At 35.0% G+C, this 15,057-nt stretch overlaps 2 protein-coding genes across 5 annotated transcripts; one reads left to right on the forward strand and one right to left on the reverse strand.

Moving 5' to 3' along the window:
- Window positions 1-938: 938 nt before the first annotated feature.
- Window positions 939-12,170, forward strand: ddb2 (damage-specific DNA binding protein 2). Of its 4 annotated transcripts, XM_073928744.1 has the most exons (12): window positions 983-1,087; window positions 1,193-1,354; window positions 1,467-1,588; window positions 1,891-2,082; window positions 4,561-4,706; window positions 5,766-5,932; window positions 6,225-6,324; window positions 8,286-8,463; window positions 8,560-8,705; window positions 8,787-8,942; window positions 11,627-11,672; window positions 11,766-12,155. In XM_073928744.1, the coding sequence occupies exons 5-12, from the start codon at window positions 4,701-4,703 to the stop codon at window positions 12,020-12,022; spliced, it is 1,056 nt and encodes a 351-aa protein (XP_073784845.1). In that variant the 5' UTR covers window positions 983-1,087; window positions 1,193-1,354; window positions 1,467-1,588; window positions 1,891-2,082; window positions 4,561-4,700; the 3' UTR covers window positions 12,023-12,155. The 4 variants fall into 4 exon arrangements, with proteins under 4 accessions (NP_001076530.1, XP_073784845.1, XP_005159091.1 ...); NM_001083061.1 differs by lacking the exon at window positions 4,561-4,706 and having other exon boundaries at window positions 939-1,087; window positions 8,578-8,705; window positions 11,766-12,170; XM_005159034.6 differs by lacking the exon at window positions 4,561-4,706.
- On the reverse strand, window positions 11,860-13,875 carry LOC101883522 (protein FAM180A). The gene is made up of 3 exons (XM_021473282.3): window positions 13,669-13,875; window positions 13,206-13,285; window positions 11,860-12,837 (listed from the first exon to the last, which is right to left on the reverse strand). The coding sequence occupies exons 1-3, from the start codon at window positions 13,739-13,741 to the stop codon at window positions 12,511-12,513; spliced, it is 480 nt and encodes a 159-aa protein (XP_021328957.3). The 5' UTR covers window positions 13,742-13,875; the 3' UTR covers window positions 11,860-12,510.
- Between the last annotated feature and the right edge of the window lie 1,182 nt (window positions 13,876-15,057).

Genomic DNA, 15,057 nt, shown 5'->3' on the forward strand with positions numbered 1-15,057 from the left:
TAAAACTTTATCCTGAAGAAAAAATATAATCAGACATACTGTGAAAATTTCTTTGCTCTGTTAAACATAACTTGGAAAATAATTAAAAAAGAAAAAAATAAATCCTAAGGGGGGCAAATAATTCTGACTAATAATTTGTATATATACTGTTACATATGTCATCGTATAATCCTGTATGCTTGTCAGTTATATGCTTAAATAAAAAATAAATAAAAAGTAATAAAATAAAAATAATAAAAATTTAAAACAAAATAAATAAAAAACACAAATCAATTAAGTTTATTCAATTAAGTTGTCCCCAAAAACCTCAAGAATTGTGTTGATTCAGCTCATTTGAAATAAGTAGTTTAAAGAAAGTAGCCAAAATCATTTTTGAGTGAATTCTTTAGTAGAACATTTAAGAAGATTTTATAGACATTTAGAATTGTTTTGAGCTGATATTGTGGTTCTTGATTTTTAAAAACTGTAAAACAAAATGTATGCAAATATAACCAAAGTTTAAATATATTTTTTTAAATGTAATAATTTGATTATTTCTGTTACATTTCTGTTATTTTTCTGAACTATAATTGCCATGCATGATTATCTAATCTATCTGCCCATAGTTAAATAAGAAAGCTGCCAAAACAACTGTACTGCTGAAATAATAATATCATTATAATCATTACTTTTAAATTATCAAATCTCTTTATGTTTTATTTCTTTTGATACATTTTTTATTGGATTTTCTTTAAATATTTGTTTTTCTTTCATGTATTGGCATGTATACACACTTATGTAGCTGTACAATGAATTTGTATAATTTGTTTTCAAGTCACGCAATATTAATACACATGAATGTTTTATGCATCCCGTTACTAATGTTAATTTTAAAAAATCATGATTAGCTCAGTCTTCCTCTGCCAACATAGGCTCTAGCGGCACCTAGTGGATAAATTGTTTATCGCACTCAACGATTACAAAACATTCAATCTTCTACGTCACTGAATGTAGTGAAAATTCGTGTCTGTGCACGTGTGCGGTGTTGATCTGGCCAATTTTGGGTCTCATGGCGGATGTATCCTTAAACACTTGAAAGAAAGACAAGGTAACGTTGTGCATGATTGTAGTCGAACGGGTCATTATCTATATTTTGTTCTCACGAGTAATGCAATTGCTATATGACATGTCTTTGTTGACCCTTTCCAATCAGAAAGTAGCTTTGCAATGGCGCGAGGAAGAGCTCAGACAGACTCTGCTGCATCGAAGCAGACGAAGACTGTCAATTCAAAGAAAAGACCGAATGAAGAAACTCCGCAACCTTCCACCAAAAAGCTGAAAGCTAAACAACAACATAAGAGCAAACAAAAAGAAGGTAAGCGAAACTGCGAGTTAAGTTATATAATTGATTGGGTTTAAATGTGCAAAGAAAAAGTTGAACCACTCATTAATGTAATCTTATGAGGTAAACTGTGTTTGTGTACCAGAAACCTATATACAAGCAAGTGTGAAATGGACAGGAGGTCAAAAGAAAGTGGGCCAAACAAGCATTCTTCATTACATTTACAAAAGTTCATTGGGACAGAGTATCCATGCTCAACTGCGCCAGGTAATGACAATTGAAGTTTGGGGAAAGAAGATTAAAGTACACCAGTTACTCGCTAGAATGTTAGATATCGCCACCCATATTAAATAATGATTTAATGTTGTATGAAAATCATACATTTTTAAAGAAGCTTAGTACATGACTGCAGAATTATGCAGCATATGTATTTCAACTATACAGTAAAAAACATAATTTCCCCCTTCTTGTCTTAACTTTGGCATTTGTTCATTTTGGTGACATATTTGCCACAAACTCCTATTTATATCTGAACCTGGTCGTATAAAACATTGTTTCTTGTGTTACAGTGTCTGCAAGAGCCTTTCATACGCTCACTTAAATCTTACAAGCTGCACCGAACTGCCAGTCCCTTTGACAGGAGGGTCACTAGTCTGGAATGGCATCCCACACATCCCACCACCGTTGCAGTGGGATCAAAGGGTGGAGACATCATCCTGTGGGATTATGATGTGCTGAATAAAACCTCTTTCATACAAGGGGTGAGATGAATTGAAAAGTGACGAATGTATTGTTCAAATCTAACCAAGACATTTAGACACTAGACGGTATATATAATTTGTGTAAAGTATACATAACCTTCATTTTTAAGTGTCACATCAGTTTTCAAATTCAATAGACCTGGGGTGCCCAGGCTTGGTCCAGGAGGGCTGGTGTCCTGCAAATTTTAGCTCCAACTTGTCTCAGCAGATCTGCATGGACGTTTCTAGAAAGCTTGGCTGTGTCTATAATTGCCTGCTACTTAGTAGGTACTGCATTTGACTTTAAATGAACTACTCGGCCGTTAGAAAAGTATGTTCTATACACTATGAATGTCACTAATATGAATAAAACTCGGATGTACTACATTCGACATTTTGACCACGTTTACACTGCCAGTTAAATGTGACCCAAATACTGTTCTATGACCGTGTAAACCAGTGGTCACCAAACTTGTTTCTGGAGGGCTGGTGCCCTACAGATTTTAGCTCCAACCGTAATCAAACACACCTGAACAAGCTAATCAAGGTCTTACTAGGTATACTTAAAACATCCAGGCAGGTGTGTTGAGGCAAGTTGAAGCTAAACCCTGCAGGGACACCGGCCCTCCAGGACCGAGATTGGTGACCCCTGGTGTAAATGAATGCATTCAGATATTCGGATATCAGTTTCAGGCCTCCATCATATGTGAAAATAAAACTAACATACTGTAAATCAGATATGTGGCAATGCGACTATCATGTAAAGAAGCAGATTGGATTTATTGCGGCATTTCGTTATGTACGTCATTAAAATTCTGACAATGTTGTACTTCTCTGCGGTTTAATGACATAGAAGGAAGAGCGTGTGTGCTCATCCTAAAATTTCAGACCCGCCACTCCTCATTAAAGCCCGCCACAATTTGCTCCCACCAGACATGAGATCTCTGTCGTAGCCACAGATCCCTCTGAATGGTGGAGGACACCATATATAAACCATAGGCGCAAGCATGTAATGACAGCTCTTTCCCTCCTTCTCTTCCTCCGCCTTAAAATCATATTAAAGTTGGGCGAACTTTGCATATTTCGCTGAGCTGAAAGCAAGACAACTTCTTCCATCATGGCTAGTGTGGCACAGATGCTAGAACCCGCCTTTACGCGTGCCAACAGCGTAAATTGTATGGCAAGTGTAAACATATGAATTGGCTACGGACAGGCAAAAAAATCAGATATCGGCAACAAATCAAAATTGGGCATCAAGACCTGACAGTGTCAGTGTGGCCTTTGTCATCATCATGTGACCTACCTGTGTCAGTTGCGTCGCTTCCATTCATAAATTCTCTTGTGGTGTATCATGGAATATCGTAGCGTCTATCTAAAGCGGTTGTTGCTAGATCGGATATAGTTGCCGCCAGAAGTTAACAAGAATTGTTTATATTATTTATTAAATTTCCCATTTATTGTATTTTATTAAGGTCTACCCCAATCCTAAACCCAACCGTCACAGTACTGTACAGATATTAATTATTGTCACACAGTGTCATAAAAAAGGCTGCTATATTAATGTGCATATCGCACTTCCAGCCGGCGGAAGTAGTAGGTCATCTGGGTACTTCTCGCATACTGTTTATTAAATTCTATGATATCAGACATACTACTTGGCTTGCATACTGTTTTAGTGTACTATATAGTGTGGAAGTATACGATTTCGGACACAATTTTTTGTAAGAGCTTGATTAGCTAGACCTGGTATGTCTGATTGGAATTAAAACTAAACTTTGCAGGACACCGGCCCTTCAGGATCGAGTTTGGGCACCCCTACTATAGACACTGGGGTCTATTCGAAGCTAATTCATTTTAAGTTTATGTTTGTTTCCTTTTCAGATTAATGTACTTAATAGTCTTATGGTTAGTTATATACTCTTTAAGAGTTCTGTTTTTAATTCTGGTAATAATTACTTACACTTATAGTGCTCCGATCCTCTGAGACTTTTGTTCATCTTCAGAACACTAATTTATATTTTAGTTGAAATCCGAGAGCTCTCTAACCTTCCATAGACAGCAACAGTCTCGAGATTTTCTGACTTGATGTGGAAGACATTGGCAAAACATAATAGTTTTGACCTTTTTTTGGTGCACAAAAGAGTTCTCGAAGCTTCATATGTTTACATCACCACTGAAGTTACATGGAGTGTCTTGACAAGGTTTTTGGTCATTTACTTATACTTGAACATCACATGACCATTGATATCCATGCAGAACAAAGGGGATCTCGTATGTTATCTAATATATCATAATTTGTGTTCAGTAGATAGTAGTAATGTTCAGAAAATGAACAAAGGTCTCAGGGTATTGAAACGGCATTAAGGCAACCTAGCCATTTAAACATCTTCAGAAGTAAAAGTAAAGTTCAACATTTTCAGATTAGCACACAAATACAGAAAAACTTTTAAAAAATGCAGTTTTAGTGACTTGAGATTTTCTCCTCTGCTCTTCATCTAGATGGGTCCTGGAGATGCAATAACAGGCATGAAGTTTAACCAGTTCAATACCAATCAGCTGTTCGTCTCCTCTATTTGGGGTGCTACTACCCTTCGGGATTTCAGTGGATCCGTTATACAAGTCTTTGCCAAAACAGATTCATGGGAGTAAGCGAATTCCTGTTATAGCAGTTAAGGCCGTTCTCCCCCTAGTCCAATGGTCTCAAACTCAATTCCTGGAGCGCCGCAGCTCTGCACAGTTTAGCTCCAACCATCACCAACTCACACCTGCTTAATAGTCTCTAGTAGTCTTGAACATCTTAATTAGTTGCGTCAGCTGTGTTTGATTAGGGTCAGAGAAAACTGTGCATAGTGGCAGCCCTCCAGGAATCGAGTTTTAGACTTATGCCCTAGTTAGTTTAAAAAAGATTTGCAGTACCAAAAACTGGCAGTTTTCTTTAATCAAATTCAATAATCTGTTATTTTATCGGGCATTTCTGTTTCTTTAGCTGATTTACAGCATGGGTTGTGCTTTAGTAACACAGCATCTAGTTTAAGAATTACTATTTTGTCGCTGATTGAACACGTTGGACCACATTACACCACAAGAATTGGTACACAGTTTACACTACAAGAGCAATCCAGGATGTGTTTTTATCTACCACTGGATGTGATTGAAAGTGGATTAACCTTAAAATGTTTTATTCCCCGTGTACACTCGTATATCGCAATGGCCACTCAGACTGGCAAAACCCAGCTTAGGCTGTTTTCGTTGGTAGTTTCATTTCAAATATCAAGTGAGTACTATATGTATTTGTGTGTTGTTCTTCTGATTGGTATGAAGTTGGATAAACGCTGTGATAGATCAGAGGACGAAATCATAGCTTTGTTTTTTTGTTTTTGTTTTTTTTTTTGTTTAGCTTTTAGCTATACTGTACATGACAGTGTTCAGTGTCAGTGTCTTGATTTGTCATAATTTTGTTGCTTTTATGTTAAGGTAATGTTTGTTTGTTGAGATAATATGCTCAATATCATTGTTGACCACTAGTAAAATGTATATTTGAAGGTTAACATGAACCTTCTTCTTTATGTTGTTGTGTTGGTTTAGTTGCATTGTCATCATCGTTCAACCCACTGTCATCATTGCCTATTGAGTCCAGCATCGTCACAGCCATTTTGAGTTTGGCACATTTAATGAGCGTGTTTTTGTCTGTTGTGTCCATCCAGAAGGGAGCAGGTGACTTTATTGGGGGTATGAAGTTCTGCCCCAGAGATTCATCTAAAGTCTTTGTGGCTTCCGGTGATGGCACAGTCAGCGTGCAGAGTTTTGAGGGCCTCCAAAGTCAGATATTGTCTCGTACCCCAGACTGTGGCCATGACCACCATGATCTTTGGTGAGGATGATGCTTGTGTGAATGTGTTGTAAATATTTCAGCTGTGTGACATTTGTGGTGGTGTCTACGTATTTCTTGTAGCTGTTCTGAGGGAATAACTGCATGTAGGATAGGTTGGTTTTCTGGACTGAGATTGTTTGCGATGTTTACATCAGAAAAAGTCTCTTTTTTTTGCTACTTTGAAAATATTTTTCTACCTTTTCACCTCAACTGCCATATATTATTAGGTATAAATAGGATTCTATGTAATTATGTGTATACTGTTTTAATGCCACGCATTTCACTCTCCTAGTTACTGGTACTGCTGTGTGGATGTGTCTGTTAGCCGTCAGATGCTTGCTACTGGGGACAGTACTGGAAGACTTCTCCTTCTTGGCCTGGATGGTCATGAGGTAAACAAAAACGAGACGTCCCATTTTGGATTCCACGTCAAATAAAATTTACAAAATTGATTTGTATTTTGTATACACAGAAAGCATACTAAAAGCAAGTGTAGTATATGATAAAAAAATGTCAAAATACCGGTGAAATAATTACATTGGGATTTAGGGTAACATATATATTTAAAAATAAATGTGCAAGAGTAATTGGTGTATCATTCTGCTGTGGCAACTTCTGATAAAAAAAGGGAATATGCCAAAGGAAAGTGAGTGAGTGAGTGAGAATAAAACCGCAGTCACATTCACAGAATTTGTCACGATTTCCTTGACGTAGGGTGTTGCGTCGTGATACAAGATTCAATTGTTTTTTCTCATGTAACGTGGCACAGTTCATTACAACCAATACCATGCCTGCAACACCTCACGACACCATTGCAGAAAGTCTAGCATGTTTCATTTTTTTTCTGCATTCTTCACGGTGTGTTCCGTCACGTGCGTGACACTGTGCAATAGGAGTGCATAATTATATAACATATATATAAATTATAACAGCGAGTGCTGCAGTCAATACGTGTTTTGGCACATATAATAGACTTGTTTCAAAGCACTTCACCTCAAATGTTATTGGTTATTCTTGTTTCTAGATAACTAACCAACAAAACATACATTACATTGAAATTAAGATAAAAATTCTAGCAAATTAAATTTGTTTCAAAAAGATAATTTTTCCATAAAAAATATATACATTATATGTTTGTTTGTGCCCCTCCATTACTCAACTATATGGGTGGAGGATTGGGTTTGCTCTTTGGAAAAAAAGGATTTAATGAATGCTTGTAATAATGTTGTATGACAAACCTCATATATTTGCTAATTTTTAAATTGGTCATTATTTTAAAGATTATTTCTTGAGCATCTGATTTTTCCTTGCAGCTGATGTGCTTTCCTTTTTTCTGTCTCACTCGCAGAAACCTCAGGCGAGGGTGTGTTGTATAAGCAACCCTGGCAGGAAAATATACATTTTAGATTTTAAAGAAAATATCTTCATAGTAAAAATTAATTATAAGATTGATCCTATCCATGTCATAACGAATGCCCTCAAATAATGTAGTTATTAGTTGTCAGCAATCTTCAATGTTTATTGAGATTGAAATAAAAACATTGAAATTGAGATTAAAAGAAAAATAGTTATAGACACACTTGTGACTGCTTTTAGACAAAACGCTCAATGTAGACAACAAGGAATGACTGATCATGAAGGAACATGTAGTCTGGTCACCCACCACAAGTCAAGATTTTATCAAGAAAAATTATCACATAATCTGACATAGTAACTATAATATCCGAAGATAAAAATTGTGTGATCTGACATGGCCTGAAGATGTTATACTAAAATACATTTTGTACAAGGCCTAATAATTTATAGGATGGTGGCAAAATAAAATATTTAAAATGCAAATGAAATTAGTATTTTGATGCTGTAACTTAGTATTTTGGATCCATAAAAGTCTTAATATGTCATCAAATTATTCTATTTTTCTAAATATCCCTGATAAGATTTTTGGTTGTAAAGATAAACTATTGTTACTTTTAATGGCAACATGCACGTTATTTATTAAGATAATTCTTTGTGCTCTTATTTATTTGATTATTTATATTGTTTCATGTTTATGGGGGGACAGGGACATTTTAAGGTTTTTATTACTATTGTGTAGAGCAGTGTTTCCCTACCCTGTTCCTGGAGGCCCACCAACAGTACATATTTTGGATGTCTCCCTTATCTGACCCATTAACCTCAGGTTTTGGAGTCTCTTCTAATGTTCTGATGAGTTGATTCAGGTGTGTTTGATTAGAAAGAGGTTAAAATGGGTACTTTTGGTGTGCCTTAAGGAACAGGGTTGGGAAACACAGCTGTTGAGAGTTGATTTATATTTTTCAATTATTTTAATTTTTTTGCCCAAAAATATATTTAGATTTTCAAAGAGAAGCTGCACAAAGCCAAAGTGACCCATGCCGAATTCAACCCTCGCTGTGATTGGCTGATGGCAACATCCTCTGTTGATGCTACAGTCAAGCTGTGGGACCTCCGGAATATTAAAGACAAAAACAGTTACATCGCTGAGATGCCTCATGAAAAACCAGTCAATGCTGGTAAGGGACCATATTATCAGAAAAGTGAGGAAAGGAGAAAGTCACCTGTACAGTAGCTTTAAATACTAATACATTCAAATGAACTATTTTTGTCAGCATACTTCAACCCGACAGACAGCACCAAGTTGCTTACTACTGATCAGAGGAATGAGATCAGGGTGTACAGTTCATACGACTGGTCTAAACCGGATCAAATAATTATTCATCCTCATCGGCAGTTTCAGCACTTGACTCCCATCAAGGTTAGAAATTTAATGCATTTCTTTCTTTACAGGACTGCTGACATCATGGTTATACTTTGCTCCATTTTTCTATTTTTTCAGGCAACCTGGCATCCCATGTATGACCTCATTGTGGCTGGCCGTTACCCAGATGATCAACTATTACTCAATGATAAAAGAACTATTGACATTTATGATGCCAACAGTGGTGGACTTGTGCACCAGCTGAGAGACCCCAATGCAGCTGGTATCATATCTGTAAGCATGCTGTTGTTTTTTTTAACTATTTATACTATACCATGCTACCACTCAAATGTTGGAATCTTTAATGTAATTGTTTAATGGTTGAAATTAATATAATAATAAATTTGCCAAATGATGTTTAACAGAGCCAGGAAATGTTCACAGTATGTCTGATAATATTTTTTCTTCTGAAGAAAGTTTTATTTTGACTAGAATAAATGCATTTTAATTTTTTTAAAGCAATTTTAAGGTCAAAATTATTAGCCCCTTTAAGCTATACATTTTTTACATTTTCAATTTACAATAACTTTCCTAATTACCCTAACCTGCCTAGTAAACCTAATTACCCTAGTTAAGCCTTTAAATGTCACTTTAAGTTGTTTAAAAGTGTCTTGAAAAATATCTAGTCAAATATTATTTACTGTCATCATGGCAAAGATAATATAGATAATAAGATAATAAATCAGTGATTAGAAATGAGTAATTAAAACTATTGTTTAGAAATGCGTAAAAAAAATGTCTGTTTATTCTCCGTTAAACAGAAATTGGGGAAAATAATAAACGGGGACTAATCATTCTAACTTCAACTATATGTATACTGAGTGTGTTCTTCAAGGTGTCTGCGCGCTTCACGGTTCATTTACAAAATATGTCCACGTCTATGATTCGCAGAGAACAACAGCCAATCACATTGCTTTTCCAGGGTTGCGTAAACCCGATTGGCTAGCATCTGCTCTAGGGTATTTGCATGGAGCGATCTAACTGGCATCTGTTTGATGATTTAACGTTCAAGTGAATCTTTGATGTTGGCATAAGAACATTTTAAAAATGACTTTTAATTATCTGAAGGCAGTTTAATTCTGTGAACCATCTTTATGTGTAAAGCTACATTCAGATATGTTCAGTGTAAAGCTACGTTCAGGTCAAAAAACATGTGATCTGCACAGTTTTGTTTATTTTCTTTCAAGTAACCGTATAATACAACTTAGAATACAGTAAAAGATAACAGTTCTTTTACACAATATTCACATTGGATAAACAGGATTAAGAGCAAAGCCAAAAAAATTACATAAAAAAACATGCAACTTGCAATATGCAATATAATGCAATTATTATAATGCAATATAAAAACATAAAAAATTGAAGTAGCATGAAAGATCTCATCATATTTACTCGAGACAGAATCACATTTCTTATTATCAATTAATCTAAGTGATTTCATTAAATGTTCTATTTCACATAAGAAGTCTATAAAAATGTGATTAAAAAAAACTCTGTTTGTGGAAATAAAATTTTCCAGCAAGTATAAGAAAGTTTACCGTGGCTTCTAACAACTTGTTTTGGTTTTCAAAATAACAAATAACCGTTAAGGTGAAAATTACCACTCATATTAACATTGGAAAAGCAATATGCACCTAAATCATTCCAAAACAATGATGATACATTGCATAAAAGAAACAAGTGACAAATGTCTTCATACAAAAAGTGCAAATCTCAGTAACAACACAATATTAGAATAAAAGTGCATTACATGGGTAAATATTGTGCAAAAGTTTTATTCTGCACCTCTTTTATTTTATTAGGAATACAGAATTTATATGGCTATAATAACCATGTTTGTCCATTGAATGTTAACAATCATAGAACCCCAAAAACTTTCCTCTAGGTGTAATTGAGTTTTGTGACTGGGACAATTGATGTACAAACTTATTGCATTCTTTACTAAGAATAGATTTTCCTCTTAGGCAGAACTGTGACAATAGTTTGGAACCTGTCTCATAACTACGAGCTGATTTCATCAGACATAGTAATCCACTAAGCCGACAAGACAATGAATGAATATCTCAATGTCTGCATTATTCCATAAAATGGTTTTGTGGGATGAGAAATTGGGATTGTAAATCAGTTTCCAGGCTAAAGCTGCAGTCACACTGGACTTTCTCCACAGACTTACATTCATACGCACACGAATGCATCACACCGGAAATGCAAGCTTGTGCAACACATTTCGCAGTTTGCTGCGTTGCAAAGTTCAAGCTTTGTAAACTCTAACCTGCGAAATCGCATCACTTGACTGCGTAAGACCAATAGATCAAGATCAAAACATGACCTCTCTAGACAGAAGTTTAAAATTTGGACCAATCGCTCGCTTTAATAAATGTCTAAACATTTTGTTTAATCCCGCCCCTTTTCACAGTGCCGTCCCACAGAATTTTGCTAGCTCAAACTCTAGTGTGACCACATTTTAATAGAGGTTGTTGATGGAATTTAGCTATTTAATAGGTAATTTACCAATGGAGTAATTGCACTTTATTAAAAAAGAAAGTTTCTATCTTTTTAAAAATATTTTTAGTAAAAATATACAACAGAGTCTGAACCAAGCAAACATCTCTTTAGCCAATTGATTTTAATGTATTATTGGTGTCATCAAAATTTAGGGCTTTAAGACCTGTGGTCTGTGCAGTGCGACTAGTCGACGTCAATCAAAAAGTGTCACGGCAGAACATTAAAGTCGACTAGTGGATTAGTCGGTGCAACCCCTAATATATATATATATATATATATATATATATATATATATATATATATATATATATATATATATATATATATATATATATATATATATATATAATTGCAGCCTTGGGAAGCATGATTTCTTTTTAATTCTTACTATTTTTAAATGTTTTTTATTTCAGCTCAACAAATTCAGTCCAACTGGGGATGTGCTTGCGTCTGGAATGGGTGCAGTTTTATTTATTTTATTGTTTGCAATTATAAAAGTTAAGCATGTTAGACATTTAAAAAATCTAAACTATTTGTACACTTTAATTGCAGGCTTTAACATTTTGATCTGGAACCGAGAGGACACACTGAGCAGTGTTAATAGGAAACAGACAATAGTGACAGGTGAGGACGTTGGAGGCAGAGCTGGAGGTTCCAGATCCCAGCGCAGCTCACAGCAGCGTCCAAGCAGAGACAGAAGAGCAGCTGCTGATGAGGCCAAGCTCAAGAAGAAACTCTCAGCCACAGAAACCAAGTCAAAGACCAAGAGCAAGACCGAATCCAAAACATCCAAATCAAAGAAAAAGTGAGAGAATATGCTAAATTTAAATTGGGTCTCATTTGTTCTCATGTCAATATATAAATCATTAAAAAATCACATGTTGCCTTTTCATAAAACCTTAAATATGTATGTTCCATTCATAATAAATGTTTTGTACCTTTTTTTACAGTTAAAAATGTGTCTTTTTGACTTGTAAAATATGGATTGCATTTGCAAATCAAAAATAAGCATTAGTTAGAGCAGTGTTTCTCAACCACGTTCCTGGAGGACCAACAGCACTGCATGTTTTGGATATCTTCTTTGTCACACTCATTTCAGGTCTTCAGTCTCTACTGATGATCTGAATCAGGTCTGTGTGGTTAAGGAGACATGGAAAATGTGCAAAGCTGGTGGTCCTCCAGGAACGTGGTTGAGAAACACTGAGTTACAGGTTGAAGAAAATCAAATCAATACTAAACTGTGATGTCATAAACCAGGTAAAGAAAGTTACTTCAACGGCTGTATGTTTATTGATAGTTAAGACTTGCGTAGCTGAACTAAAGTTACGTTCGCAAGACGTCCAAGTATATTGCTCCAGGCCTGCTGCTCTGACTCCAGCCTGTGGAACCGGGCCTGATAAGCTGAATAGATGCTCCCGAGGATGAGGGTCTCAAAATGGGCCTGATTAAAAGAGTTGGCCTGCTCCTCCATCACAGCCAGTAACTTCTCCATTGCAGACGCAGTCTTTGGGATATTGTCATTTATAAGAGATAAAAAAGCTCGGCCTTGTCGCATAGATGCTATTTCTTGATCCCGCATGACAATGTTATCGTCCACGTCAATCTCCAGTCCTCTCAATAAGAACTACAATAAAACCAAAGGTATTGGGGGGAAATGTTTAGTGATCCTGCACATTTAAAATTATAAATATTTTTTTTTAATATTTAATTTAAAATGTTAATACTACTATATTCAAGTAAACATATTTGCATCTGCAAACTGCTACTGACAGGTTGTCCATATTTCATATTAACACTTATTTGAAGATGTAATATTTTTTAGGGGTGGGGGGGAGCATGGAAATGCAAGGAAATGGAGCAAGACAATGCAAAATAACTCAATGTATTGTTTTAGAAATAATTATGCCAGAGAGGAATTTTATCATTACAGTGCTTAACTGCAACTTTTCAAGAGATCAATGACTTTGTGGAATGTAGGCTTTATTTTCTTACCTCAAACATCAGGTTAGCATCACCTACAGATCTGATAGATTCTTGAGGCTCGAGTCCTCCGTGAAGAACTGCTAAAACATCTGCAGCACAGCACACAGAGACTCGTAAATTACACAAATATTTGAGAGACAAACAGAAAGTGCATCAATTAAGTATAAAAGCTTGAATAATGCAAAACAAACAATTTAAGCATTAAACTGTCCACAGTCACGGCACAATGCTCGAGTAACTATTTCCCCCCATGTGCTCAAGTAATTTAATGTCAAAATATTTTAATTCTGCCGTCATAGTTGGAAAAACTCAAGTCCAACATGACACACATGCCAGTTCCACAGTCTAACAAACTGCTAATGAAATCTAGTAGCACTATTATACCACTATAACTGTAATTACAATCTAAATCAACGTGTATTAAACAACAAATACCTTAAACAGAAGCACATATCGTGTCAAAAGTCCTTACCTGTTGTGTTCCAGGGCTCTCTAATGCCTAAGATCCCCAAAACAACAAATACTTTTATTTGTGTCAGCAGCATATCAGCAAAAATAAAATTCACTTTAATTCACGTATAGCTTCAGTCGTCGTTTGTTTCAGCTCCACAAAAAGGCTGAATCCCTGAGAGAGAGACCGTCTTTAGTGCGCTGCATTTTTTCACCTGCGGAAAAAGACAATTGGAGCCAAACTGGGTCATGCAGAAAGAGCAACTGAAGAACTATCATTTACAATACATATTTCAATAAAATCCTCACAGACCATCACATTTAAAAATTAAAACCTGTACATTATAGCTTTTTAGTGCTTGGGACTCATTCAGTAAAAGAAAACAGTTCTGTAAACATTTTGATTACCTGTCACTTTCAGGATTTTCATCTAAATTACAGTATTTTTATTTTCAAATTACATTTACAGACCTTTACAAAAATAAAAAGACAATTAGAGCCAAACTGGGCCATGCAAAAAGTACTATCAATGTATTACAATACATAAGCCATTAAAACATCACAAACCATCACATTATAAACCATTAAAACCTGTATCATTGCTTTTTAGTGTTTGGGGCGACATTAATAAATGAAAACATTTCTGTAAACATTCTGATTACATATTCAATTAAAATCATCCCAAACAATCATATTTATTAATGAAAACCTGTTTAATATTGCTTTTTGGTGTTTAGGATATATTACATACATAAAAACGGTTCTGTAAACATTCTGATCATTTGTAATTTCCAAGATTTTTATCTAAATTACAGTTTTTTTTTATTTAGATTAAATTAATTACTTTACACAAATAAAAGACAATTAGAGCCAAACTGGGCCATGCAAAAAGTACCATCATTTACAATACACATTTCATAAAAAACATCACATCACATTTACCATTAAAATATGTATAATGCTGCTTTTTAGTGTTTGAGAAGACATCAATAAATGAAACCAGTTCTGCAAACATTCTGATCACCTGTCATTTCCAAGATTTTCATCTAAATGACAGTATTTTTATTCAGATTACTTTAATTGGAGCCAAACTGGGCCATGGAGTACATTTACATTACATATTCCATTAAAAAACATCACAGACCATCATATTTAATTATGAAAAGCTGTATAATATTGCTTTTTAGTGTTTGGGACATATTACATACATTAAACATATGGAAACATTCGTAATTTCCAAGATTTACATCTAAATTACAGTATTTATATTATATTTATTTATATTTACATTAATTACAGATCTTTAAATAAATAAATGTTAACACTTTAATAAAACCTATGTATTACGGAACCCCGGAAGGGACGTAGTGGGGGAGAAAAAAATGGGTGGGTAAAAAAAAAATAATGGGTG

This window comes from Danio rerio, chromosome 18 (genome assembly GCF_049306965.1).
Source record: "Danio rerio strain Tuebingen ecotype United States chromosome 18, GRCz12tu, whole genome shotgun sequence".
Taxonomy (NCBI): Eukaryota; Metazoa; Chordata; class Actinopteri; order Cypriniformes; family Danionidae; genus Danio; species Danio rerio.

Excerpts from the sequence above, each read along its gene's own strand:
- LOC101883522 (XM_021473282.3), bottom strand. The coding sequence starts at position 13,741 with ATGCTGCTGACACAAATAAAAGTATTTGTTGTTTTGGGGATCTTAGGC. Across the intron at positions 13,286-13,668 it reads AGAGCCCTGGAACACAACAG|ATGTTTTAGCAGTTCTTCAC; the intron begins GTAAGGACTTTT and ends GCTGTGCTGCAG. Across the intron at positions 12,838-13,205 it reads ATGCTAACCTGATGTTTGAG|TTCTTATTGAGAGGACTGGA; the intron begins GTAAGAAAATAA and ends GTTTTATTGTAG.
- ddb2 (XM_005159034.6), top strand. The coding sequence starts at position 1,207 with ATGGCGCGAGGAAGAGCTCAGACAGACTCTGCTGCATCGAAGCAGACG. Across the intron at positions 2,083-5,765 it reads AAACCTCTTTCATACAAGGG|AAGGGAGCAGGTGACTTTAT; the intron begins GTGAGATGAATT and ends GTGTCCATCCAG. Across the intron at positions 8,464-8,559 it reads TGAAAAACCAGTCAATGCTG|CATACTTCAACCCGACAGAC; the intron begins GTAAGGGACCAT and ends TATTTTTGTCAG.